Raw genomic sequence first — 24,535 nt, 5'->3', positions numbered from 1 at the left:
ACAGGGACAATTAATATTCATTACACATTCACGCGCACTGATTTGGTCACAAGTGGGGCCATTGAACACAATAGTACCTCAGGCACTGGGTCCGCACATGTCTATATTTTAAGTGTGCTCCTACCCTTTGCTAGAGAGCCCATGAAGTTGGTTATGTGGGAACCCCTGCTGTGTTCTTTCACCAAGTTTTCTCAAAGAGACATGTATTGTACATGAGCAGACAGACTGGTCTGCAAACTGTGGCATGGTGTTTGTTTCTTTAACACCATAAGAGTTGGGTTTACCTGATTGCAATATTACTTTCAGGATCAGTAACTGGTCAGCATACAGCACTGAACGTTCTTTATATTCACTATTTCATTCTGGGCATTCAAATACTGTTCTTTTAAAAAATAGTTCACTTACCATCTGTCCTTGCAATATTTAAACATCAAAAGAAAGTCGGGGTGTGTGTACGGCAAATTCACTGGACGGCAACATTACTTCCACGTTTGCGATGCGCCACCGACGCGAGACTTTGAGCTAATTATTTAAAACGTGATGAATGACCTCTTTTTACCCAATTAAAATGAGATTCATTACTTTAGCTAAGGGACGTCGCTGTATTCTTAAAAGACAGACCAAAATTGATAGTAGTTTGCACCAAACTCCTTCTTAATTAGGGGTCTTTTTTTTAACATTCCAACACGGCTTTAAACCTGCACACTCACTGGCCTATGCCAGAGCTCCGGTAACCCAAATCTAAGTCTGGCTAGTAGATATTTATGGCCCTCAGCTTAATTTATTCTGTGTTTGGCACACACCACCGTGATCTAGACGGTCGAGCCGGTGCACATTTTAATTGCTGGATAGATTTGATCACAGAGTTTAAAATTTTAAAATAGCAAGACCATCTTATTCTGGACTGCCTGCAATCGCCTCAAATATGCTTGTGGTTTATTGATGCATACAAAAGTCCTTTAATCCATCATGGGACGATAAATCATATTTCAGATTATTTAGGTACAATATGATTAGCTCAGGGACACCTCATGAAAAGACTACACATATTTACTAGTAGGGTCACGCAAAGTCTCATTTCGCTCACCACCAAACGAATAAAATCCACTCACACATATACAACTGCATATGATGGTGAAATGCGATTTTTCAAATTCATTATATACTTACTTGTGTAAAAGTGCTTGTGTGCAACGTTGAAGTCTGCACGTGTAGAACGATTCTCTCAATAAGAGGCTGGGGACCAGTCACAAATCCTATTCGTAATCTGCAGAGAGAAGGGAAGGATTTCAAACATTGTCAACATAAATAAACCGTAAGTAAGGTAATAGGCTATTTTTTCAAGCAGTTGTATAGGAGGTTTCTTTAGGACCCCTGCTTGAGATCACAGTACATGGTCCAGGGAATGTTACAAATGATATATAAGGTTTGGTCTATGTATTTGTATACTGCACAACTCACCCAGGAGGCTATACTGACACTGAAGCAGGGGCTGTATGGGTCGTACCAGGGCCGGGGCGAGGTGAAGAGCCCAGTCTTCAGATGCTTGCAGTATTTAAGAACCGAGGAGGCAACCGTGATGTACGGGGGCAATTCATTCCAAGCTTTAGGAGTGAGGTAGTAGAAAGCATGACCACGGTACAGAGCCTGTCTTCTGCTTCTGAGTAGGTGGGGGATGTTACTGAGCAGGAGCCCAGGCGAATGGAGGTGCATGGTAGGTATATTGATATTTAGGTGGTTGTTGAAGTACGTGGGGCCAAGGTGGGGTGGAAGACTGTGTTGAAGTCTGCAGAAAAGTCCAGTACGATGAGGACCAAGGTGTCCCCTATGTCCATGATCACCCAGATGTCATCTGTGGGGACAAGGAAGACAGTCTCTGTACTGTGGTTGGGCCTGTCTCCGGACTGAGTGATATTAAGGAGGTGGATATCACCGAGGTAGATGGCTAGGTTTTTATCATCTTTTCGAGGACTTTTGCCAAGGTGGCTAGCAGAGAGATAGGCCGGTAATTGGCTGGTGCTTAAGGTCTGCTGAGGGTTTCTTCAGATGGGGGAGTACTGTGGGGTTTCCAGATGTCCAGTTAGGTGGCTCTGATGTTTGAGTTGTTCAGGATTGGGATGGGGACTGCGGTGATGAGGTCCAGCTGTTTGCTGAAGATCTGGTGAGGACAGGGATCTGAGGGAGGGTGCTCCAGTGTGTATGGACAGCATGGTAGTTGTGGTTTGTGAATGGTGATGGTGGACTAGGTGGTCAGGGTGGTCCTCTGGGTGTTGGATGAGATGGGCAGAAGGGCTGCGAGAGTGGAATTGTCCAGTTGGTACTCAAAGTTGTTGTAGATGCTAACGATCTTGTTAATGAAGGACAGGGACAGTTGGGTGCAGAGGTACTCAGAAGGCGTTGCACTGGCGGAGCTTGCCGCCAAAGACGTACAGTCTTTCACTATGACTCTAATTTCCTTAGTGCTGTTGGCGCTGCTTTTGTGCGATCAGTGAGTGTGGAGTGCTTGGTGGCTCTGATTCGCTGATGTTTGCGTCTGAAGGAAGACTGGTAGGTGGTCTTGTCAGTGTCATGCTGACTTTGGGCCTCATTATGAGTCTGGCGGTCTTTAGACCACCAGACCCACAGTGGCGGTAGGACCGCCGCAGTCGTGGCGGTCTGACCGCCACATTATGGCCATTGGGGAGCCACCACGGTCCGACCACTGACACTGCCAGGTTGCAGCCAGTCGGCAGCCTGGTGGTCCCGGCAGTTGTAATCCACTCTGGGGATTACAAGCACTGATATCGCCAGCCTTTTCATGGCGGTTCCACTGTCATTGAAAGGCTGGCAGAATGGGAGTGTTAGGGGCCCCCTGGGGGCCCGTGCAGTGCCCATGCACTTCAGGGGCCCCCATGCACAGCCCCGTCACGCATTCCATTGCCCGAATTACAGGCAGTGGAATGCACGACAGGTGCTGCTGCACCCGTGGCACTGCCACATTGCAGCCGGCCCGATTACGAGCCGGCTGTAATGTTACGGCCCTGTGTCCCGCTGGGCCGGTGGGCGGAAACACTGTTTCCTTCTGCCAGCCCAGCGGGAAACTCAAAATAGGGCTTGCGGGGTTTAGACTGCAATGGCGGTCTAATGGTGGTATGAGTTTGGCGGGCGGCGTTTGTGTTCAAAAAGATCATGAGCAGTGGATTGGGTATTTAAAAAAAATGAAGCGTGCCCCTAAGCAACAGTGAAAACTGTACGCACTGTTCAATAAGCAGGTAGAGACTAAAGGTCCTAAGTGCTTAGTGCCAATTATATGTATGGAAGATGGGAAAAGGAAAATGGGCGGGCCTTAAGGGGCTGGATTAGTTTTATTGTGAAATAATATAATGGTGCACAGCATCACAGGTTTTGCTTTGTTTAAGAAAATTCCGCGGTGGCTGGTTTTTGGTTTTGAAATAACAATAATGGTAAAAAAAATATTGCATAACAGAATGTTCTTAGAAGAGAAGAACCAGTTTTGGTAGAAGTTAAGCTTTGACTTGGACTATCCCAGAGGCTAGTGGAGATTTCCTAATGGCCTTGTCTGCTGGTTTCAGAGGGATCGAAGGGTCTGATGTAGAATCGATTTTACAGTAGCAAAGGTCAAATCTGACCCTTTGCGACTACAAAATGGCTTTTCTAAATGTACAAAACCCAAACTAAGATTCAGAAGCAGATAACCGAATAGAAATGTGGGTTTCTGACTAATTGCAGATTCTTTAACTTATGTATTAAAGTTTTGAAATCAGCTCACAAAACATTGTTTTATCATCAAATCCACACTGGTGGCAACTGTTTGCAAATGGGAAGGGGCCCTCAACGGGCCGCTTCCCCTTTGTGAATGCAGAAAAAACATTTTTTAGGAGAAGGCAGTGGTCCATTGTACCTAAAAATGTTAGTAAAATGTTTGTAAAATTATGTCCACCTGGCATCTTCTTGAATTGCTAATACCTCACAAACTAATAAAGCCAACAAAAGCACACTTTCAGACTAGACTCATTTATTCATGTCAAGTTTGGTGAAACAAAGTTCAGTGGCTTAGGCTGCAAGTGCATTGAACATTTCCTACGAGAGCTAAAAAGACAACTTTCTTGACCCCCTGCTTAACCTTGTTTACCTGCATGGAACTACATGACATTTGGCATCCTGGTTCTTAGTTGACTACACACACTAAGGAAGGGCCAAATTTGGAGCAGATCAACTGACGGGGGGGCTATGTTATAGGCAAATCAAAAAATGGAAAGTGTGGCTGAAACCTTATTACACAGAGCTAACTGCCACTGTGGAAACAAACAAGGGTTACAGGGATGGAAACGCAATCCCAGAAATTTGCTGAAAAAGCAACAGTTGAATTTAAAGTTACATTACAGGTAGGTGTTGAAATGGGATAAAAACTAACATTTACAAAACCAAAAAATACTGAAATTCACAGGTCATTTTAATAAGCTGACTATAACGTGTGCCCTCACCACACACTCCTTATGACCTCACTGATTAGATCACTCAAGACATGCTAACTGATATCTTTGATGCCATAAACTGGTCACATCTCAAATAACATAAATGATGACATCATGCATTGTGACAGCATCCTTTAGGTTTTTTGGATTTAAACTAATTCAACTTAGTAACTCTTGTGGCTAATTTTCTATCACTAATCGTGATAATGGACAAACTCTGACCACATGCTGGACACATGGCATATCTGTCAAACTACCCACATTTCCTGGAGGTTACCCTCTTTTTCCTGGCATTCACCCACCTACCAAACAAAGGGCCCCCACAGGCTTCCATGTGGCACTCCCAATTTAAAGTCTGAACATCGTCCAAAAAACGAGTTCATTCTCTATTCAACTTAATGGGATACACCTCCCATACACACACACAAGTGTGTCTTCATTCTAGCCTGATCCCTCGCAATACAGTGTGCCATGTTGCAGAATGATCTAACACTCTTATGTAAAAGCATTCACTGGTGAGGGACTGAATTCTGCCTTTCGAGATCAAAGGGCAGCCTCGAGGGCTCTTGATGAATGCCACTGGAAAATTTAATATTTGACACTGCTTATATAAACACAGACATCTTGGGTATCACATACAGTGGTCACACACCTCACAGGTTAAGAATCAACAGTGTTTAACACAAAGACTGAGATAAGATTTTATTCTGAAATATGGACGGCTTCCATGATACATTGCTCTTGTATAAAGGTTGGTTTATAGTACATATAACAGTGTGCAGTGCTGTACATTTAACATACCCAGAGGAGAGAATTTTAGACATAGAGTCTGTCCTGATGACTCGACCATCAACATCCATTGAGAGAAATGTTGGTGCCCAAGGCTAAAGAGGAAGTGGAAAAGTTGTGTTTATTAAAGAGTTTGATTAACGGTTCACAATACAAAATAATGTTAGTGTTAGTTAAAATACAAGCATTAGAGTACTGTTCCGATGAGAGATCAATGATAGCCACTTCCTGCTGACATCTAGTAGGACATCTGGTTATGCCCACTGATGGCCACCTTCTGCTTCACAGTCTTTGCACCAGGGCTGTTTGGAACCTAGAGGCTTTAGGTATAAGCTCCAGATCTGGTTAATGACTATTTATGGTCCTACAGAGAGACCACCTTTTATGGTCTTTTGAGAATTAGTTTTTCTCTAATTTTATTGTTTACAAGTGTTTAAATGTGAAATGGGAATGTTCAAATAAGGCTGGCAGATACATTGAACAAAGTCAATTCTGAAGCACTAAGCACTGATATGGTCGGACACGAGGCACAGGCTGCACTGTGCAAGTGAGGAGAGGAGGGATGTGAATGATACAAAATAGTTGGTGAAACTCCAAGAAAGAGGAGTAAACAGAGAACATGAACATTTGGGATTGTGGAAAAAGACACAGTGAAAACACCTGGGGTTAAAGGTATGGGGGCACAATGACATGAAAATAATTTCCATGGCATGTACCAAAACCTCCAAGTGCGTCCATTTCTAAAGGAAATACTTTCCATTTCACAGCTTTATTTCCAGCTAGATGGCACAGAGGTGTGCCATAATTTTGTCATAAATACAGAATGTTATCACTCTAGTTGCTCATTATAACACGTAATACACTGTTCCTAAGAAAGCCAGGGGATGAGTGCTCTAGGGTCCCATAACTCAGGAGCACGAGTCCTCACACACCCAATTGGGTGTCATGCTTCATCATCGGACAAGCTCCTCGTCAGACTGGCGCTGCAATGTCTGACGGGCACCACCCAATGGGGGGCTCTTTGCCGGAGATCTTCTCGATGATGCCGCTCTCTCCCTCAGGTAGATAAAGGGGGAAGACACCGAGGAGGGTTAGAAAAAGAAAGAATCTAAAATTGGCTCTGAACCCTGTCTCGTTTTGACTTTATTCTATTAATGTCGGGTAGAGGCCAAGATTAAAATACTCAACAAAAGAGTGTGAGATATACAGTTAGAGAGTGGTTGAGCATTACCTCTGTTCACTCTTTTGTTGAAGACCAATTGGGTGTGTGAGGACTCGTGCTCCTGAGTTATGGGACCCTAGAGCACTCATCCTGCAGTCCCCTGGCTTTCTTAGGAACAGTGTATTACGTTACTATTAAACTTGCATTGGAGGATATACACTGGACCTTTATTCCTCCCAATCCCCCCTTTCTTTGACACGCTCATTATAACACTGCAGTGAAACTACAGTAGAACACTGGACACACTGTTTCTGCTGTTGGAAGTACATATTTTACTCAAAATATAAGACTTTTTTCTTACATGGCTGAGGATATAGTGTGAGCGTATAGAAAATATTTTCTCATTTTAGCTTCTGAAGCACCATCCATCACCTCTACAGGAAAATCATGAGAAAAAATGTTTTCTCTCAACCACGGTTCATCAAATCCGAGCAGAGGACTGGCATTTTCCACAGGGTAAAATTATCACAATTTTTAAAATTAGCATGGTGCAGGCGGCAAATGATTTCTATTGCAACTAAAATCTGTTATCAAAAAGAGTGTTATGTAATGGCTGCACAACATCTAATCCATGTTATTTTTCCTTTACTTTATTTATTGTTTTACAAAAAAACATGTTATGCAGCTACGCATACAAACAAAAGGAGTCACTGTTTTATCATGACATTACATCTTCTAGTGGAAGATTTGGTCAAATGTATAGGCTGGTCACAATTTCACATAGGGCCATCACTGCCAACCAGATACACAATTACTGGGTATTAGGCAGCTCCCAATGAGGAACTTGCATCACACATACTTAAATGATAACATGGGAGCCATTACAGACAGTATAGGGGACAAAGCATAAGTAAGGTTTTAATGTTGGAAAAACGGACCTCAGAACTTCAAAGAGTGAAAAGAAGACCAATAACAGGCTAACATACGTTAAGTTCATATACTGCAGTCAAATCAGCTCATAGGAGGAAACAGCAGAGCAGCTCCTGTTATGGTCATTAACAGCTATTCTTTCAGGGGACTCAAAACGTCTCTTGCATTTGAAGGTGGAAGCACTGTCTAAGTAGAGGCCATCCAATCAAGAGGGGGACCCAAAGTCCCCCACATGCCCCTGGGGGCCAAGATATATTCACCCTGCCCCCTTATAGATTTTTTAAATACATTTTCAAGATGCACAGGTCATGTCCTGGAGCCCTGTAATAGCTGCCACAACATATTATCCATGGTGTGGTCAGCCAAATCAGGATTACCAATCCTCTTTAAAATGACCAAACAGAGGATACATTCCAGATATCACAAACGTTTTCTAGAGGTTAACTGTTACATGCCGAACCCTACTAAACTGATTTAAACCAAATAACAAAAGCTCACATTATGAGTAAAGTGCTAACTTTGTGCTACATTTGATGTAGTTCTGTTCAGCCATTTATGTTTTGTATCAGAGAGCAAACTTTCCTATGAGAAATAAATCGGTTGACAGAATAGTGGCAAAGTGTCCACAAAACAGCCAAGATGGATGAACCAGAGGATTATACATACACCCACCCTCAAGTGTATGTCACTTAAAACCTTTAAAAAGGTTTCTTTCTGAAGTGTAAACTACTACGATGCAAAGGTATTGTAGTTCCATCTTCGAAGAACTTAACTGTGATGTAGTGTACATGAAGCATAACCACTTTATAAAGGTAGCACACATTAGCCCACTGGCTGTTTCGGTCCGTTCAGAAACATGTTGGCCTTTCCCCCAGCTTTTTCTCTTCCCCCATAGTGATTCAATTGCCCCAAATAAGTTAACTGAAAAAGTTACAAAGTTAACCTTAATTCATTATGTCAACACACAGCTTTATAATCGGCAAAGCTGAAAAAGAGACTTCGTGGCCTGAACTCTATTTGATAAAAAAGGGATGTTTTACCATGTTTCAAGCTCCTTTTACAGAAACCTTGCACGAAGTTTGGAATCTAAATCTAGGAGGGCAATTTGATGGTGGTTATCAAAATTGGAGTGGTCTCCTTTTTAGGTGTTGCTTAGACAATACATGCGCGGTCTCTTCGAAACATTTTGTTTACGTACAGGGGCCTTAGAGCTCGCCCATTGCTTACTTTTAGTTTGCTTCATTGTCACTCTCATTTGCTTCGTTGTTGTTGGGTCAGCTGATGTAGGTTGCCTTCCTTTTTGTGTGCTTGACCGTCACCTGGAGTACGGACGCAGTACTCGTGTCCTTCCACTGCAAATTTGTAGCTGCTATTTTTATATTTGAGTTTAAATACTCTACCAGAGTGCGCCTGTTTCAACTAGCTCCCTCTTCTCCCTGTTCGTGTTCCTCTCCTGTTTGTCTGCCTGCAGCCACACACACCCTTCCTCATTTGGTTGGGTGTTGTTAGACGTGACAACCTTAGGGTAGTCACCTCTAACTTTTTGCCTGCCTCCCTCCACTTTTTGGACACTGTTTTTGCTAGCTTTTAGACTCTGCGCACTTTACCACTGCTAACCAGTGCTAAAGTGCATATGCTCTCTCCCTCAAAACATGGTAACCTTGAATCATACCTGATTGGATTATTAATTTACTTATAAGTCCCTAGTAATGTGCACTCTATGTGCATAGGGCCGGTAGAATAAATGCTACTAGTGGGCCTGCAGCACTAGTTGTGCCACCCACTTAAGTAGCCCCTTTTTCCTTGTCTCAGGCCTGCCATTGCAAGGCCTGTGCGTGCAGTTTCACTGTCACCTCGACTTGGCATTTAAAAGTACTTGCCAAGCCTAAAACTCCCCTTTCTCCACATATAAGTCACCTCTAATGTGTGCCCTAGGTAACCCCTAGAGCAGGGTGCTGTGTGGGTGAAAGGCAGGACATGTACCTGTGTAGTTTACATGTCCTAGTAGTGTAAAACTCCTAAATTCGTTTTTGCACTACTGTGAGGCCTGCTCCCTTCATAGGTTAACATTGGGGCTGCCCTCATACAGTATTGAAGTGGTAGCTGCTGATCTGAAAGGAGTAGGAAGGTCATGTTTAGTATGGCCAGAATGGTAATATAAAATCCTGCTGACTGGTGAAGTTGGATTTAATATTACTATTCTAGAAATGCCACTTTTAGAAAGTGAGCATTTCTTTGCACTTAAATCTTCTGTGCCTTACAATCCACGTCTGGCTGGGCTTGGTTGACAGCTCCTTGTGCATTCACTCAGACACACCCCAAACACAGGGTACTCAGCCTCACTTGCATACATCTGCATTTTGAATGGGTCTTCCTGGGCTGGGAGGGTGGAGGGCCTGCTCTCACACAAAGGACTGCCACACCCCCTACTGGGACCCTGGCAGACAGGATTGAACTGAAAGGGGACCTGGTGCACTTCTTAGCCACTCTTTGAAGTCTCCCCCACTTCAAAGGCACATTTGGGTATAAAACAGGGCCTCTGCCGTACCTCATCAGACACTTGCTGGAGAAGAAACCTGAACCAGAAACTACATCCTGCCAAGAAGAACTGCCTGGCTGCTCAAAGGACTCACCTGTCTGCTTTTCTACAAAGGACTGCTGCCTTGCTGTTGGCCTGCTGCCTTGCTGAACTCTTGTCTGGCTGTGAAAGTGCTCTCCAAGGGCTTGGATAGAGCTTGCCTCCTGTTCCCTGAAGTCTCAGGACCAAAAAGACTTCTCTTTTTCATTTGGACGCTCCGTGCGCCGAAATTTTCGACGCACAGCTTGTTCCGCGGCAAGAAAAACGCCGCACACCGACGCTGACCGACGCGACGCCTTCGGGACGACCGAAACTTTGACGCACGGCCTCGCAAGGACAAAGCCGCCCGACTTCCAAGGAGAAATCGATGCGACGCCTGCTGTGAGATCAAAATTTTGACGCACGGCCTCGCAAGGACAACGCCGCCCGACTTCCAAAGAGAAATCGACGCGACGCCTGCTGTGAGATCGTAATTTCGACGCGCAGCCCCGCAGAACGACACGCAGCCGGAAAACAAGCAGGAAACTCCACGCACAGACCCGGGACATCTGGTAATCCCCGCGATCCACAGAAAGAGACTGTCCACGCGCCGGAAAACGACGCACGACTTCCCCGTGTGGAAAATAACGACGCAAGTCTGTGTGTGCTGGGGAGAAATCGACGCACACACCCTTTTTCCATGCACCTCTTCCTTTGTGGCCCTCTGAGGAGATTTTTCCACTCCAAACCAGGTACTTGTGCTTGAAAGAGACTTTGTTTATATTCTAAAGACTTAAGACACTTTGGGGGTCATTCTGACTCCCGCCGGCCGCGGTATCCGCAGGGCTGGCGGGAGCCGCCAGAATACCGCTGCGCGGTCACAAAACCGCCGCGGGTATTCTGGGTTTCCCGCTGGGCTGGCGGGAGTCCGAATGGAGCCGGCGGAGTGGAAGGGGTGCGACGGGTGCAGTTGCACCAGTCACGATTTTCAGTGTCTGCACGGCAGACACTGAAAATCATGGTGGGGCCCTGTTACGGGCGCCCCTGCAGTGCCCAGGCCATTGGCATGGGCACTGCAGGGGCCCCCAGGGGCCCCATGACACCCCATACCGCCATCCTGTTCCTGGCGGGCAAAACCGTCAGGAACAGGATGGCGGTATGGGGGTCGGAATCCCCATGGCGGCGCAGCAAGCTGCGCCGCCATGGAAGATTCCCCAGGGCAGCGGAAAACCGGCGGTACACTGCCGGTTTTCCGTTTCTGACCGCGGCTGTACCGCCGCGGTCAGAATGCCCTTGGGAGCACCGCCAGCCTGTTGGCGGTGCTCGTCGGAATGACCGCCTTTATATCACTTTTCAGTGATATCTCTACAATTTCCCATTGCAACTTTATTCTTTTGACCTACAATTATCCTGATAAATATTATATATTTTTCTAAACACTGTGTGGTGTATTTTTGTGGTGCTGTATGGTGGTATTGTATGATTTATTGCACAAATACTTTACACATTGCCTTCTAAGTTAAGCCTGACTGCTCGTGCCAAGCTACCAGAGGGTGGGCACAGGATAATCTTTGATTGTGTGTGACTTTTGGTTGGACAGGGGGTAACCTGCCTGCCAACCAAAAACCCCATTTCTAACAGGTGTGTTGCCCACACCCATACTCTATCACTGTTGCCCCTTATCACACTCTCTCTCAGTTGTTAATTTTGCCACCCCCAACCTGCCATAACAAGAAACGCACTATGAACCTGGCTGAGTCACTGACCTTTTTTTTTTCTCCCACCACATCCTCCGTTGTCTGTCTTGCCCTCCTCCCTGCCTCAATGCTCCCTCTCCTCCTCCCTACCACAGCAATAAAAATAGGTACGGGTGCCCAAGTCAATGGGGCTTGGAGCAAACCTGCTGTCAGTGGGAGACAGGCCTGGGAGCCATATGCCTCTGCTCTCTCTTCTGTGGCCAGGTCACGTTAATGATGGACCGTGTTTAAACTGTTCACTGCCAGGGGCCTTCATTAGTCCCCTTAGACAAGCTATGGTTGGATAGTATACCTCTTGGACGTTCAGTTGTTCTGTCCCGTGTCTGTTGTCTTCAGTAGCACAAAAGGCATTTATCCGTCTCTGTCCTGTTTCTATTCATTGAACTGATTCCACAAATAAAAGCGAATTAAATTTAATTGTGGGAAATCCGTTTCCCAAAATTGCCTTGTGTAATTTGTCATTGTGGTACTTTTGTTATGTATTGTTGCCCAGTTAGATTACGAAAGTCTGTGCATTCAAACACGGGGTAATATTCTTCTGAAAATACAAGTACATGTTTGAAACATTTATAAAGAGTTAGTGCAAAAAGCTGGTCTCAGGACGTTCACTATCAATGAAATGAGAGTCTCAAACTATGTGTGGCTTTAATGACAGGTGGCCCAGATCAATATCCGTATCCTTCTACAGAATATTTGTATTTTATTGTATTTAAAGTACCCAAATAATTATATAATTGTCTAGCCCTGTATGCATCTATTTACCTGCCTATTCATATTTATCTGATCGAGACTTTTAGCTGAAGATTCCTTCCCTTACCCTATCCTAGACCTATGGTCCCTCAATCTCTTCAAGATTCTCATTTTGTCTCAAGTTCTATCTACCCTGGACCCAGGAGACTGGATCGTAGCTTTGGACTTGCAGGACACTTATTTTCATATCCCTGTCCTGCCTGCCCACAGACGTTTCTTGTGATTCCTGGTAGGCCACAAGCACTTTCAGTTCACCCTGCTCCCCTTTGGCCTTACTAGCACCACTCTGGTGTTCAGCAAGGTGATGGTGTCGGTTGCAGCTCATCTGCGGAGATCAGGGGTTATAGATGACTGTCTGTTGAAGGTGGGCTCGCCCATGAGTGTAGTCTCCCACCTTCAGACTAATGCGGACCTTCTACATTTGCTGGGATTCACTATAAATGTGTCAAAGTCACACCTGACTTCCTCTGAAATGCTCCCTTTCATCAGAGCTGTTCTGGACCCAATGAAGTTTTGGGGTTATCCTCCCGCACGGCGAGTGAGGATATTCAGGCTATGATACTGATGTTTCTGCCTATATCCTGGATTTCGGTGACAATGACTCTAAGGCTGCTGGGCCTCTAGCCTCCTGTATCCTGAAGGTGACATCTCAGATGTCATATGAAGGCTCTATGTGTTCAAGTGGGTGAAGCATGGGGGGCATCTCTCTGAAAAGGTCCAGATCTCGGAGGGAACTGCGAAAGATCTGCATTGGTGGTTGATGAATCGTGATCGGTTAGAGGCAGATCCCTCTCCCTTCCCCAACCAGATCTGGCAGTGGTGACAGATGTGTTACTCCTGGGATGGGGTGGCTGGGAGAGGTGGGGATCAAAGGCATGTGGTCTTCAGTGGAGGCCGGACTCCACATCAAAGTGTTTGAGCTCCATGAGATCCTGCTGGCATTGTAAGCCTTTCTTCCCTTTATCAAGGGAAAGATTGTGCAGGTTTTCACGGGCAGCACAACCACCATGTGGTACTACAACAATCAGGGCAGCATGGGGGCATAGACCCTTTATAAAGAAGCTCTACGCCTCGGGACATGGCTAGAACAGCAGAGCATATCCTTGGTGGGTAAACATGTGGGGGGAGCTCTGAATGCAGGGCGGATGAACTCTGACGAAATGCCTAGCAGATCACTGATAACATCTCCATCTGGAGGTGGCGCAAGGTCTCTTTCAGCAGTGGGGAGAGCCTTGGGTAGATCTGTTCGCCTCTACTGAGAAAGCGCAATGTCAGCAGTTTTGAGCATTGGAGTTTAGAAAGTGGCAATTGCTCAGAGACACTTTTCATCTTGAGTGCAACTCAGGCCTCCTGTATGCCTTTTCGCCCATACCACTTCTGCTCAGAGTTCTCACGAAGATCAAGAACGACCGCGCCCAAGTAATCCTTCTTGTGTGGAGACTGAACCGTGGCAGTTCACAGCCTTTGACCTTCCTCCTGAAGTCTGTAACGTAATCTAGGCAGCTAGGCGTCCCTCTACCAAAATGGTATACGCCTTCTGATTGAAGAAATTTGTGGCATGGTGCACAGACAAGTCTGTTGACCAACTTTCTGCCCCTCTCTCTGAGGTCTTGTTGATCATCCTTTCCCTGGTCCAGCAGGGCTATGCTATGGGCACTCTTAAAGGATATTTGTCTGCAATTTCTGCTTTTTTGCAGTTACCTGATCAATCTTTTACATAAGTTCCTTAAAGGCCTTGTGCATCTTTTTCCTACATCCCCATTTATTATGGCCCAACGGGATCTGAATCTGAACCTTTCCGGTGTGAACTCGTTCCGAGCCTCTTCACAATTGTCCTCTCAGGCTTTGCACTTTAAAAACAGCCTTCCTTCTGGCCATTACATTTCCCCACAGGGTGAGTGAGCTACAGACATTGTCATCTAAGCCACCCTACCTTTCTATCCATCCTTACAAAGTGGTGCTTCACACTAGGACCTTTTTTTTCTAAAATTGGTTATGCCATTTCATGTAGGCCAATCTATCACCTTGCCTACTTTTTACGCGACCCCACATCCTTCTAAGGAAAAGGAGAGACTCCAAGCCTGGACCCAAAAAGAGCGTTGGTGTTCTACCTTGATCGTACAAAAGAGTTCCAGGTGGATGACCAACTCTTTGTACGGTATGTGGTTGCAAAGAAAGGTCAGACAGTGCAGAATCGGACCATCTTCAGATGGGTTATACTCTGCATTAAGATCTGATGCGCACTGGCCAAAAAGCAAGCCAGAGGGTTTGCATCCTCACTCTACCTGAGCTAAAGCAGCCACCACAGCATCAGCATGCAGAGTTCCAGTCCTTAACCTCTGTCAGGAGGCAACTTGGGCATCTCTGCACACGTTTACCAAGTGCTACTGCGTGGACAGTCATTCCGTAGGTCTGGGCACTTTGCCAGTTCAGTCCTGCAGGACCGTCTAGTGTGAACTTGGTTTGCAGACCCTCCTACAGTGATGCCATTGCTTGGGTATCTATTCAAAGGTAAGAAATCTGAAGCTAGAAGTCTGTACCAGATGAACAAAGTATTTACATTTGGTAACGCCTTACGTGGAAGAAACAATATCTAGCTGGATATTCCTTACCGATGTACCCATCCTCCCCATCCTTCAAACTGATTTCTAGTGCAGGGACTCCCCTTTCAAGGCCTTAGTTTGGACACACCCAAAGTCAGTTTCTATATGGCTCTGTGCTTCTGGCGTGGAAAGAGGTGAAAAGAAACTGACATCAGTGCACTGTGGTGGTGTCTGTATAGGACCCGCAATGTCATATCCAGCGTGAAGCCGATGGATGCCACCTAACGGCGCGCAGGAGTAATAGTCAAGAAAATCTTCTGGATCCAGTCTAATGTCTGGGTAGAATTCAAAGGTATGGAATCTGAAGCTAGGTATTGTCTCTACCAGGTAAGGCTCAATACACTACATTGAACAAGTATAGCAGAATACAGATCATCTATCACAGTGTAATAGCTGCATTTTCAAATTCCCAATATACCTGCTCAGCATCAGACAAGGAACATATGTGGTTTTTGGTTGGCAGTCAGGTTACCCTCTGTCCAAGCAAGAACCCTCACTCTAGTCAGGGTAAGTCACACACAATCCAAATTATCCTGTGCCCACTCTCTGGTAGCTTGGCAAGAGCAGTCAGGCTTAACTTAGAAGGCAATGTGTAAAGCATTTGTGCAATAAATCATACAATAACATAATATAGCACCACAAAAATACACCACATAGTGTTTAGAAAAATATATAATATTTATCTGGGTATTTGCAGGTCAAAACGATCAAATATGCAATATGAATTTGTAAAGATATCACTAAAAAGTGATATAAAGTGTCATAAGTCTTTAGAAAGTAAACAAAGTCTCTTTCAAGCACAAAGTACCTGGTTTGGAGTTGAAAATCTCCGCAGAGGGCCGCAGAAGAGGAGATGCCTGGAAAAATGGTGTGTGTGTTGGTTACGCCCCTTCACACACGGACTTGCGTTGTTATTTTTCACGCGGGGAGACGTGCATCGTTCTACGGGAGGAAAAATGGTGTGTGCGTCGGTTGCGCCCCTTCACACACGGACTTGCGTCGTTATTTTTCACTCGGGGAAGACGTGCGTCGTTTTCCGGCTTGCGGACCGTCTCCTTCTATGGATCGCGGGATTACCAGATGTCCCAGGGTCTGTGCGTGGATTCTTCGGCTTGTTTTCCGGCTGCGTGTCGTTCCGGGAGGCTGTGCGTGGAATTTTCTTTCACACGGCAGGCGTTGCGACGATTTCCCCTCTGGAAGTAGGGCGGCGTTGTCCATGCGAGGCAGGGGGTCAAAGTTCCAGTCGCCCCGTAGGCATCGCTTCGAGCAGCGTCGGCGTGCAGCGATTTTCTCGCCGCGGAGCAAGCTGTGGGTCGAAGTTTTCGCCGCACGAAGAGTACAACTGAAAAAGAGAAGTCTTTTTGGTCCTGAGAGTTCAGGGAACAGGAGGCAAGCTCTATCCAAGCCCTTGGAGAGCAATTTTACCGCCAGACAAGAGTTCAGCAAGGCAGCAGGCCAACAGCAAGGCAGCAGTCCTTTGTAGAAAGCAGACAGGTGAGTCCTTTGAGCAGCCAGGCAGTTCTTCTTGGCAGGATGTAGCTTCTGGTTCAGGTTTCTTCTCCAGCAAGTGTCTGATGAGGTAGGGCAGAGGCCCTGTTTTATACTAAATTGTGCCTTTGATGTGGGGGTGACTTCAAAGAGTGGCTAAGAAATGCACCATGTCCCCTTTCAGTTCAATCCTGTCTGCCAGGGTCCCAGTAGGGGGTGTGGCAGTCCTTTGTGTGAGGGCAGGCCCTCCACCCTCCCAGCCCAGGAAGACCCATTCAAAATGCATATGTGCAAGTGAGGCTGAGTACCATGTGTTTGGGGTGTGTCTGAGTGAATGCACAAGGAGCTGTCAACTAAACCTAGCCAGACGTGGATTGTAAGGCACAGAAAGATTTAAGTGCAAAGAAATGCTCACTTTCTAAAAGTGGCATTTCTAGAATAGTAATATTAAATCCAACTTCACCAGTCAGCAGGATTTTGTATTACCATTCTGGCCATACTAAATATGACCTTCCTGCTCCTTTCAGATCAGCAGCTGTCACTTCAACAATGTATGAGGGCAGCCCCATGTTAGCCTATGAAGGGAGCAGGCCTCACAGTAGTGTAAAAACGAATTTAGGAGTTGTACACCACCAGGACATATAAACTACACAGGTACATGTCCTGCCTTTTTCCCACACAGCACCCTGCTCTAGGGGTTACCTAGGGCACACATTAGGGGTGACTTATATGTAGAAAAATGGGAGTTTTAGGCTTGGCAAGTACTTATAAATGCCAAGTCGAAGTGGCAGTGAAACGGCACACACAGGCCTTGCAATGGCAGGCCTGAGACAAGGTTAAGGGGCTACTGAAGCGGGTGGAACAACCAGTGCTGCAGGCCCGCTAGTAGCATTTAATCTACAGGTCCTAGGCACATATAGTGCACTCTACTAGGGTCTTACAAGTAAATCAAATAGCTATCATGGATAAACCAATCAACAGTACAATTTATACAGAGAGCATATGCACTTTAGCACTGGTTAGTAGTGGTAAAGTGCCCAGAGTTCAAAAGCCAACAACAACAGGTCAGAAAAAATACGAGGAAGGAGGCAAAAAGTTTGGGGATGACCCTGTCAAAAAAAGCCAGGTCCAACAGAACACATGCAGTAAATTGGTGAGTTCAGGAAGTGCAGCACGGCACATCAACTTACTTTACTGCTAAGCACAGAGTTATAGAATCTGAATTAACAAGTGCAAAATACCAGAGATCAGACAGAATGAACCTGGGATGAGTGTGTTCACATTAGGCCGTAATACATTATATACATATAATTTTGTTCTGTCTTGCAAGATACCATCCTCCAAGTAGAAAAATAAAAATGTTGAGGTTATCTTGAAATAAGTGCATTGTTGGTGCAGATAACTAGAATCAAAGTTTAAGCAGCTCAACCCATGCAGTTGCCAGCGATCACTAACTAACTGCACGTAATAACAACCTGAAGTTATTTAACTTACAAACATATTTGTGCTTTCACAATGTTTTAACAAGTACCAAGCGAGTAAGCTTTGTACTGAACACTGGACCTGCATGGTCTTGGCAAGATAGAGGTGAGTAAGACAACAATTTAATAGGGAGAGCCAAGCCACAGACGAGCCAAGGGTCTGGCACGGATCTTAGAGTCAGTGCACAAGCAAAAAAAAATTCTATGTATATCAAACAAAAAACATGAAGTAAAATATGAGTTCGAAAAAAAAGTGTATTTCTCTAACATGTGGAAGCTTTTCCATTAAAACGTCACATTATAGCACTGCACTGAGAAGAATTATTAAGCATGAACCGTTAGTGAACTAAGAGGCAAGACAATGGTCATATAAACACTGTAAATGGTCCAGAATATTATAGAGTAACATTATAATTAATTAACTCAAACCCAGGTTTTTGTACAACTGGTATTCTGAACACACACATTTGAAAGTGCTTTCATATGCGATAATAAAGAAACGTTTTTGGTGAAATAAAATGTTAGCCTAGGATCACACAATTTACTTGGGGAAGCCAGGATTTATCCAGGTTTTCTGGTTTGACCTTGTACAAATCAACCCGTAATAGGATATCTATTTGCCTTTCCTTATGTCCTTATGCTAAGGCCTTGGTCTTACATCTATGCATTTTTCTGCAATTTTTCTACAGCACAAACTCAACCAGAAGGTATTTGCGCGATTTACATGACCACCAGTTACAATACACAAAGGCACCAGTCATTGTTTATAGGGATGGGGATATTATGTTATCTGCCCAAAATAACAGGATGTTGAGCTGATGCCAAGACTCAAACCTGTTTGCCCAGTTCCGAAGCTGACAGCTCTAGCCGTAACGCCACATCCTGGTACAGGGAAGGTAGTAGGAGGAAGGCACATGGAAGCCCGACTTGCTCTAGGGTTGAGGTTCCAATAGGACCTCAAGTTGAGCCAAAGCCAGGCTTCAGGCTCAAGCCTGGCTTGAAATTTCAGTGGCTGTCCAACCTCTCGAAGCAGACGATCCATGCATGTAGCGATATAAAATATGGCAAAGTGATCAAGAAAAATCACCTTTTTTCTGTTAATTTTGAATGAAACTCTGAACCTCATGTACACAACACCGATATAATGCAAGTTCTACAAATTACATTCTGAGTTAATTCTGTCGTTGGAAACAAATATTCGTTCGTAGACTGTGAAAACTGTTAAAAACTCAGATATGCATCAGTGAAATTTACTGTGAATGAGCCACTCTTTTTATTGAGATTTTCAACCAGAACATGATAGACAAGCACTGGCAAAACCAGTAGTACTCACTTCCAAGAGCTATTGGCTTTGTCAATGTTTTTTCTTAACGTAAAATTGAACGTAAAATAAAAAACATGCTCCGACGTGGCCACCCTAGCGTAAGTGAGATCTACTGGCTTTGCAAATGCTTGTTTTACAAAGGGGATGTAATATCGATCCTTTCCAGGAGTGAAGATGTGTCAAATAAAGTTTGAAACAAATGAGCATGCAGGCATTTCCAAAACAAGTTAACTGTTTTATAACGACGCTGGAATACCATTCGCTCCCGGTGCTCCATCTAACCTAGTCTGGTTAATTTGGATCTGAAAGTAAAACAAAATTCTAGTGTATGACTGTCAGAAATGTCTTTGTCTTCAGTATGATCTAAGGGAGATAGGTATAAAGTTTTTCGTTTGTTTGGGAGATGTACAGTTGTTGTATGTATGCTATTCTGGTGGCCCATTGAAATGCATCACAGCACTGGGACGCTTATCTGTTTACTGCCAGGACAGAGGTCCGGACTACCTCTACCACACTTCCTTGTGGCAGGGAGGGCGCATTGTCTATTGTACTGTGCTGTGGGGTTGCCATAGAAGGAGCTTGGATCTCCTGTGGCACAGGACGCTTATCTGTTTAGTGCCCAAGCGCGTGTCCGGACTACTCCTACCACCAGGAGCGCCTCGCAGCGCTTTGTAGGGGCGGGGGAGGGTAGAAGTAATATTTAAAAAACAACAAAAATTGTTACCTGTATTGCCACCGCCGTCGCTGCCACCACCGCACCACTCATCTGCTGCAGCTGTAGGGACAGGCTCCCAGACTGCCCTGCAGCCAGTCCGAACGCTGCTGTCATGCTGCTTCAGAACTTCAAGTTTTTTTGATTGCAGGAAGCTGGCTCTCTATATAGTGCACTAACATGAAGTACACTGTGCAGAGAGTCCAGTCCAGCAGAAATAGATAGGTCCAGTGCCCTTTTTGTGGTAATGTGGGAGAGCAGCTAGGCTTATCAAGGAGTCATGCTAAGTATTTGTTGTACTCAGGGAGGCATATATGCTTTGAACCAAAGTACTTAGTTATCAGGTAAGCAGTCTTTAAATTACAAATACTTTGCTGTTTCAAAATTCAACAGTGCCATTTTCAGAGTCTTCAAAGTTAGCTCTGGAAGGAAAACCAGAATGCAGTTTCTCAGGTAAGTACACAAGTTACAACCCCAGTCTTCAAGGTTTCAGGCTAGCATCGGCAAGGTTCAGGTTGGTACCAAATGTGTGCACCCACACCGGAACGGGGGCAGCTGAGTGCCAAGGTCGAAGTCGGAGTTGGTTCCCAATCTTAGTCAATGAAGACTGGGGGGGGGCTGAAGACACGCTGCGCCCAGGTAAGTACTGGAGGTTTCAGAGATTGGTCTCCGGGGGTTGAGGCAAGTACCGAGGGGGCCACAAAGCAGCACCAAACTTACACCCTCAGTGGCACAGGGCGGCTGGGTGCAGTGTGCCAACACAGCATTGGGTGCCCAATGCTATCCAAATGAGACAGGGTATCCGCTGCAGTGCTGCTTACAGGTGAATACAGTGGAGTCAGGGGTGGATCTCCATGGGTTGAAGCAAGGACAGGGGGGGCCAAAAGGTAGCACTAAACTTACACCCTCAGCGGAACAGGGGCGACCAGGTGCAGAGTGCCAACACAGCATCGGGTTCCCAATGTTAGTCAAAGCAGGAGATCACTTTCAGAAACGGGCTGCAGGCTCTGGCCAGAGGGCCAAAGAAGGTCAACCCTCAGTTGCCCAGGTACAAGATGCCACAGGTCCTGGGACACCAGTGGTCTTACTCCCCAAGGCCTAGAGGCTCTGGCTGCAGGGGTGTCTTATTGTCAGAAACAACTTACCGGGCAGGTTGTGGTCAGGGGAGCCCTTGGATTCAGGCTGCAGGCGTTGCTGTGGAGTCCAGCAGGGGTTAGCCAACAATGGACTCAGGGTCAGAAGCTCTGGGGAACCTTCACCGGACTGGTGGGCCACTTGTACTTGGCCACAGGGTGCAGAGGTGTTTCCAGGCAGCAGTTTGGTGGTTCCTCAGGCAAACTTATTTCTTCTTTAGATATGTTTCTTTTGGACATGTCCACTGTACACAGGAGTTCTTGTTCTTTATTGAAGGCAGACAGTCCTCCCAAGGCTTTTGGAGTCATTGGGCTACAAGACAGTCGTCTTCTGGGCACAAGTTTCTTTGAAGGCTGCAGACAGGCCGGCAGGGCTGGGGCCAAGTTAGTTGGTGTCTTCAGTCTTCTCTGCTGGGCGACTTCTGTTTTATCCGGTTCTTCTTATGTCAACAAGAAACTGATTCTAGGGTTCAGGGGTGCCACCTAAAATACTGAATTTAGGGCATTACAGGGAGTGCCACTTGGTAGCAAATGGGCTACTCACCTTTAGGGTGACAACACCCTCCCGATGGCCACTTCCTTTGGGAAGTGGCATAGTCCTAACCCCATTGGCCTATTTCCTTCCATGCAAGATGGAGGAATTTAAAACGTAGTGTCCACTTCAGCTCGTCCACCCTAGGGGTGGGACTTGCATGAAGTGGGCACTTCTCCTAATTTACCTAATGTTTCTGCCAGTCCTGCTGCCAAAAGTAGGGTCAGAAACTGGGGGTCGGTCTACTCCACCTTTGAAGAGGCCTGGGTCGCATTTCGAAGGTGGCAAGGCCTTTGAAGCTAGCCACCCTGGAATGTCCATCCTTCCTGGGAAAGGGGGTCACACCTCAAGAGCACTGGCTCTCACCTCAGGGGGACAGACCTCTGATTAAAGTGGCTGTACTTGGTATGACCAGTCAGTGCCCACTCTAGGAGTTGGTATATTTCAAGGGGGCACCTGTAAGGTGGATTCAGTGAGGGTTTAATAATAATAAGAGATATTTGATATCAAAGATCCCTATTGTCAATGAAGCCATCATGTAGCTGGGGAACTCATAATGATCAGTGTCCAGTACATGCACTTAAAATGGCTGCACTGTTCACATACTATGTCTGAGAATTGACAAAGACATAGCAGGGGCATTTCTGCTCATGCAGATAAGCCCTCACATGTAATATAATGCATCCTGCCGTTAGGGCTGGAAGGTCTGCCAGAGGGGTAACTTACATATATATTGCATGCAGTGCATAGGGGACAGGGCACACAGGCTGCATGCCATGCCCTGTTTTCATTTTAGGTCCCTGAGGGTTGCACAGTCTGTGCTGCAGCCCACATCCTTCCTTTAGAACCCCATGCCCTAGGTACCAGAGGTACCATTTACTAGGGACTTACAGTGGCGATTAAAGGTTTGCCAATTAGGAAAAACAACTGAGCAGTTTTAGGGAAAGAGATCTGGCACTGGGGACCTGTTTAGCAGGGACTCAGTGCACTTTCAGTCGAAATTGCACCAGAAGCTAGGCAAAAAGAGGGGGTAGGGAGGTAACCATGTCAAAAGAGGCACTTTCCTACATAGATGAAAGAGACAATATTTAAATGGATATTCAACTCCACTCCTCAAATAATCAGTCTCATAAGTCTTCCTATGTTTGGTGACCTAATGGATTCCCTCATTACTACAACAGCTCAGTGTCATGTTTCTCCAATGTTTTAAATCTTAGGCTGCTTTAAATTTAAAATCAAAGCTTGTTTGTACATACGTGCTTTACACTTTGTGTACATGTTTTCTGTTGATACTGAATACTTTTGCAGCTGGCTATAGTTATATACTTAAAAATAGCCAAAGTTGGTGTACTTTAAATATTTTCAATAGCTTTTTGATATGGATGTGTATTATTATCCATAGCTTACTATACGATACCTTGCAACTGTGTGAAAATGCCATACATTACCAAGCCCCTAGAGTATCTATACAAACAGCCTTGGTAATATAATTCTTGTCTCTCAGCAACAAAACCCATCCATTGTGGAAAAGTTCAATCACTCCCTGTCTTACTCCCTATTCACTGGGTTATAATTTCTTGTATGACTTATACAGGTTTCCTGGCCTATACTTCTGTCTTAGCCTTTGCGTTTCCCGTGATGCTAGAGGGTGCAGCAATCATTGATTTCTTTATTATGACTAACTAGTTAATTTATTATTCCAGTTTTCACTACAGTTCTGAGATAGCTGGGTTCTCACCCGCTGTTGTCTTCCTCTATCCATTGTTTCAGGTGGAATGAGTGTGAGGGAGGGAGGGTAGTGGGTAGGGGAGGGAGGTTGCGGGTAGGGTTTTTGTCTTTCTTTTGATTCCTGTTTCAGCTTCTGTGTATTTTTTCCTTTGTTCCCAGTGTCTTCTTTGGTTTGACAAATTGGCATTCATTTATTCTATTATTTGGTTTGTGACAACAGACTTGTTTTTTTCCTCATACGTGTTGTGACAATGCTGTAGTGTTTGCAAAAAATAGTTCTTCAACTCGACTCTTACAACTATGCTCTATCAAGTGCACATACTGCAACTCTTTTTACTGCTGGACTAAGCTATTCCTATTGTGCTTTTACAACATTACCACTCCCACATTTTTAAATTATGAACTTTTGATGACACTTTGAAATTAATCTCCTTGAATGTTAACGGGCTCAATCACCCAATTAAGGGCAAGAAAATTGAGAACTATCTCTATGAACTCAAGGCCAACATAATCCTTCTATAGGAAACCAAGATTACCCATAAAGAGTTGCTGTCCTTTGGAAAGAAATGGATCAGTGATGTCTTTTGTCCCCCTGTCATTAATAAGAAAAGATGGGTGATAATGCTAATTGCTAGGAAATCTGGCTTATCAGTAGAATCCCATATATCTGACTCTGATGGTAGACAGATTGTAACAAAGCTTTCCATGAACTCAAACTCACTCCACATTCTTAATGTCTATTGCCCAAATACCGACGGATTCAGAATTCTAGGATTCACAATCTACTCCTCTAGGCCAAATTCCCACTACCAATTTAATCATCATGGGTGGAAATTTAAATCTTCCTGTTGACTACAACCTAGTTAGACAATCTAAAACTTCTATTCAATCTTCTAGATCCCACAAAGCTCTCTTTAAATTATGCTTGAGATTTAACCTCTCTGACTCCTGGAGAGTACAACACCCTGACACCTGGGATTACACTTTTTACTCCTCCCCTCACCAATTATACTCTAGAATTGACTACCTTCTCATCTCCAAAGCTCACACACATTTGATAGACCAGTCTGATATTTTACCATGCTTAATTTCTGACCATTCTGCTATTTCCTTA

The 24,535-nt window shown here is 45.0% G+C and overlaps 1 protein-coding gene across 1 annotated transcript in view; it reads right to left on the bottom strand.

Moving 5' to 3' along the window:
- Positions 1-24,535, bottom strand: part of AADAT (aminoadipate aminotransferase) — a 378,880-nt gene that overhangs the window by 101,630 nt on the left and 252,715 nt on the right. Inside the window, exons 8-9 of the mRNA XM_069244307.1 lie at positions 5,277-5,359; positions 1,171-1,267 (exon numbers count right to left, since the gene is read on the bottom strand). Coding sequence (XP_069100408.1) covers positions 1,171-1,267; positions 5,277-5,359 — 180 coding nt within the window. The remainder of the gene's footprint in view (positions 1-1,170; positions 1,268-5,276; positions 5,360-24,535) is intronic.

The sequence above is a fragment of the Pleurodeles waltl genome, chromosome 1_2 (assembly GCF_031143425.1).
Source record: "Pleurodeles waltl isolate 20211129_DDA chromosome 1_2, aPleWal1.hap1.20221129, whole genome shotgun sequence".
Classification (NCBI taxonomy): Eukaryota; Metazoa; Chordata; class Amphibia; order Caudata; family Salamandridae; genus Pleurodeles; species Pleurodeles waltl.
This window is presented reverse-complemented; position numbering and strand designations above follow the sequence as displayed.